The sequence below is a fragment of the Rhagoletis pomonella genome, unplaced genomic scaffold (assembly GCF_013731165.1).
Source record: "Rhagoletis pomonella isolate Grant_MI unplaced genomic scaffold, Rhpom_1.0 Rhpom_scaffold_00012, whole genome shotgun sequence".
Taxonomy (NCBI): domain Eukaryota; kingdom Metazoa; phylum Arthropoda; class Insecta; order Diptera; family Tephritidae; genus Rhagoletis; species Rhagoletis pomonella.
The window spans coordinates 14,322,263-14,326,477 of record NW_023458566.1 but is presented as its reverse complement, the minus strand read 5'-3'; the positions used below and the strand labels follow the sequence as shown (position 1 = coordinate 14,326,477).

The 4,215-nt window shown below is 33.0% G+C and overlaps 2 protein-coding genes and 1 long non-coding RNA gene across 5 annotated transcripts in view; 2 read left to right on the top strand and 1 right to left on the bottom strand.

The window, feature by feature from the left end:
* Nucleotides 1-4,215, bottom strand: part of LOC118747901 (vesicle-associated membrane protein 2) — a 19,692-nt gene that overhangs the window by 11,097 nt on the left and 4,380 nt on the right. The gene's annotated exons all lie outside the window — the stretch shown is intronic.
* LOC118747900 lies at nt 565-2,482 on the top strand. Its single transcript, XM_036482108.1, has 4 exons — nt 565-724; nt 805-1,227; nt 1,336-2,123; nt 2,206-2,482. Exons 2-4 carry the CDS (start codon nt 807-809, stop codon nt 2,311-2,313), a joined length of 1,317 nt encoding a protein of 438 aa, XP_036338001.1. The 5' UTR covers nt 565-724; nt 805-806; the 3' UTR covers nt 2,314-2,482.
* Nucleotides 3,432-4,215, top strand: LOC118747904. Its single transcript, XR_004993996.1, has 2 exons — nt 3,432-3,632; nt 4,154-4,215. It is a non-coding gene; the product is annotated as an uncharacterized LOC118747904 (long non-coding RNA).

Here is a 4,215-nt window from a genome sequence, read left to right as displayed (position 1 = left end):
CGTAATTTACATGTATTATTTAAGCTTCAAAGTGTTAATTGAATTAAATACTATTGGCCTTATTCATAAAAAATAAAGTAGGTTTAAAGAGCTTTTATAAAATTACGTTTTACTACTTACTAGTTTATTTTTTATGAATAAGGCCATATGAATGCAAATATCTCGCAAAGGCGAAGAAAACACGAAACTGAGAAAATGATATATGTACATATGTACATGTGTGTACCTCGCTAATTTATTTTTATTTCGATTAGCCGAAATAGCAATGGCTAAATTGAAATTGTGATGGAATTCCGTCAGTGATTTTGAAGCTTCTTCCAAAGCTGTGGTTAATTGACATTCTGGCTGTAAATTAGTAACAGAAAACATGCAGCTGCTCACTTCTCGGAAGTCTTCAGAGTTTTTGTACGAAATCACCGGCCACAAAGGAATTACCTGCATGCATGCATGGAGTTAATGCATGCAAATACATATCCACATACATATGTGTGTATCTAAAGGAAAGAATCGCGCTCAGGGAAAGATCCACATACCTGATTATATATATATTAATGTATCTATCTGCTCGTTAAAAGCAGTTTCTAACTACATACATATCTGGAACATTTAATTTTGGTATATTCCTGGTATAAAAGAATGGAACTTCAAACATGTAGCAGCAGTACTACAGATCACTATCATTGAAAACGGTTGAATTTAAAAATTGTAACTCCAAAAACAACAGGTAATTTTCTTTAGTAAAATATGAGTTAAGTTTAAATCTTTGCGGGTATGAATTTGTTTATGTTTTTCCTTTCACAACAGCAATGGAAAAGTCAATTTTAGAACTGAATGATGAATGTTTACTGGCGATATTTGAAAAAATGGGAAGAGTTGCACAAGGGATGTGGTCACGCGTCTGCAAGAGATTTGCAAAAATCTACTGCGAATATTACATTCATAAACTTATCATACAAGGCTATGACGATACACTTTTAGATGACCGTTTCGTTCAAATTTTTGGTCACTTGATCGGAACAGAATTGTTTCCCTTGAAAGATATCAAGTCGCTGAAATTCGATGAAACCTGTTCCATATATTACAACAAATTCTTCTTCAACATGCTGCGACACGATCATCCGAGTATCGAACGGATAGAACTATATGGATTTTTAGATAAAGACATAAACAATTTATTGCCACTGCCAAATGTTAAGCGCTTGCATTTCAAATACACTACAATAACTGGTAAGTTGCCCTTAAATATTTACTTTTTATGTGTGTAATGTTTAAATATTTTCACAATTGTATGTTCGTACGTACGTTGCTGACACATCTGTGTATGCATTTTTGTAGGCAAACACTTAGATCAGCTGCAAACTCTGGAGGAATTAAAGATGGAAGGCGCATCCAGTTTTGAATCCAAACAATTGCTCGTCATTGCCAAAAACAATAGGCTGCGCAAACTAATAATACGCAATAGTCCAGTGGTATTTGCTCCAAAGCATGCACTGGAAATAGTAGGAAATCTTAAATATATTGAGGAACTGGAACTGAATTGGAATGAAATTCGACAGTACCAAGTTTTAGGAGCATTACCTCGATTAAAAGCGCTAGTCATTAATGATTTCAAAACATTTCAATGTCCGAAATGTAAAGAGTTCGATCGAGGCGTAATTACGCGACCTACCAATGCAAACAACTTTGGTATGTGCAACTGCGGGCCATATGAGGCGAAGTTTCTATTCAGAGCGCTGGCAGAAAACACGAAAATGGAGCAGCTCATATTCATTGGCTATCGATTGACAACGCGAGATCTCAAACACATTTCACAGCTGACAAGCTTGAAGATACTCTACTTGGCGGTAGATAACCTGCCTGTCTACATTTCTTTAGCTATATTTGGCAAAATGCGACACTTGGAGGTGCTTGATTTGGGATTTTCCTGGAAACTGCCAAAAGATGCACTAGAACTATTGAAAAATTGTGAAAACCTGAAATTTGCAAATTTCGGCAATTGCGAAGGATTTAAAGATGATTTTATTTTAAAAGCTATAGACATCGTAAAGAGTAGAACACCGACTTCTGCGGAGCCAATAAGACTACAGCTTTTGAATGCAGATATTGAAAAAGAATTTCTAGAGGTAATTGTAATATACATAAAATGGCGGAAAAAAGCGACTGAATTAATATGTTGATTGTTTTATTTGTTATTTTTATTTTTAGGAGGAACATGTCAAGGCTGCCGAATCTTGGATAACATTTTATTGTTATATGCAATCTGAGCAAAAAATTCGCCTCGGTCGTAATAATTATTATCAACTTGCTTGCTAAGTTAAGCGCTGCGGAGGAAGAGCAACTTGGCAACAAACTGGTTAAGAGAGTGATATAGGTTATATCATAGGTTTATCATTTTTAAAGCTGCTGTATACTTAAAAAGTTTTGAGTTTGTTTCTTGCATTGGTGATATGATGGCAAAATTTTCCTATTACTTGCAAAAGATGTATGAAACATACATACATAAAAAAACTTTTTGCAAGCAACACTGTCGCTGCTGAAACGTATGTATGTATGTACGTACATATTTTAATTTATATGTATTGAAAGTATTTTAGCAATAAATCACTCTGCACCCGTTAGTTACACTAAAATTACGATAATACTCACATTTGTAATAGAAATATTCAAAACTAGAATTACTTAGAATTTGGCACGTTTAGGAGTATTTACGCTTTTATACTGAAAAAAAAATTTTAAATTTCGAAAGTCTCAAAATTTATGCAAAATATTATTTCGAGATTTCCCCATTTTTCACTTTTTAATTATTAGGTAATTATAAATTAGTGTTTTATCTTAAACTCGAAATTTATCAAACCTTGTGTAATATATACATAAGTACATACATATGTATGCACCTAGAATTAAGCTTCGAGCTTTCAACGTTGATATACATACATACAAACATATGTATTTAGGGTTGTCATCTATTTAATTTATTTTTGTTTGTAAGCGCAGTTATTATGCTGGACGATATACATGTAACTTCTTTAAGGTAGAGCAGAGAAAATTTACGATAAATGTTTTATACAATAAATAAAAAGTTCCATTATGTTTGTATAAGCAATGCAATGATCTTAAAACAAATAGCCTAGGCTGCAAAACTTGCAAAATAAATGTCTTTTACTAAAAAAAAAATCTCATAAACTTTTATACACATATCCTTTTCTAGTGGTTTCTTTTAATAACTCGTATTTAGCTAAAAATAGATTTCTCAACTGATGCGCTTCAAATTCGCAATTCCTTTGCTTCTTTTAATTACACACAAAAGTGCAAAATTCATTCATGAGCAGCTACAACAAATACATTCGCTTCATACGCAAGAGTTGGACTCTCAATCGCCCAAACTTTTTGTGCTTTTTTCCTGTGCGCTTGCGCCAAACGGAAGTCTCCAAAAAGGAAATGGATGTATTGCGAATTGTGTAACAATAGTTAGCTGTCTCCTTTTCGTCCACGATACAACCAGTCTAGGCTGGTAGCGAAAATTCCAACACATTTTCGTGGTTGCGTACTTTCGAATATTCAGCGCGCACCCGAGCGACGTGGAGCTGTAGCCGAGCAAGGAAAATATTTTCGCAGTTGGATAAAAATTTACCGTAAGTGAAAATGTGTTCTACGCATGAAAAATATATGGAAAATTAATTACTGTTCTTAAAAAAAGTGTAAAATACATAACGAAATATTAAAAACAAATCAAGTATTCGAGGATTTATAGAATACAGCACTGATTGTGTTGCCTACTAGTTTTTAATAGCGTAAATGAATTTTTTTTTTCGCTAGCGAAAAAACTATTGAAGTGTTGAACCAGGTGTCACTAATGTAATGATGCGAAAAATTTCATTGATTTTTCTACGCTGGCAAACGTTGTGAAAATAGTGCAGAAAAAATAAATAATTAGCATTTGGACTACATTGCATCACTCAATACGCAAATATTTTTTCTTTTATTCAATAATTATAATCTTAAGTTGAAGGTGTGAAGTAGGCATTTTTGCTTAAATTTTTTTTATGCATAAATAATAGTATCAGTTTTACATACATTTATTCTTTAAAATTGTTTAAAATGCAATATTGCTATTCTTCTCCATTTCCCAAATAAAAAACGGCCAACATTGTAGTGTCAAGTTTCGCTTGTAAAACATAATTTTAATAAGGGCTGAATAGACTTCAACATCTAGTG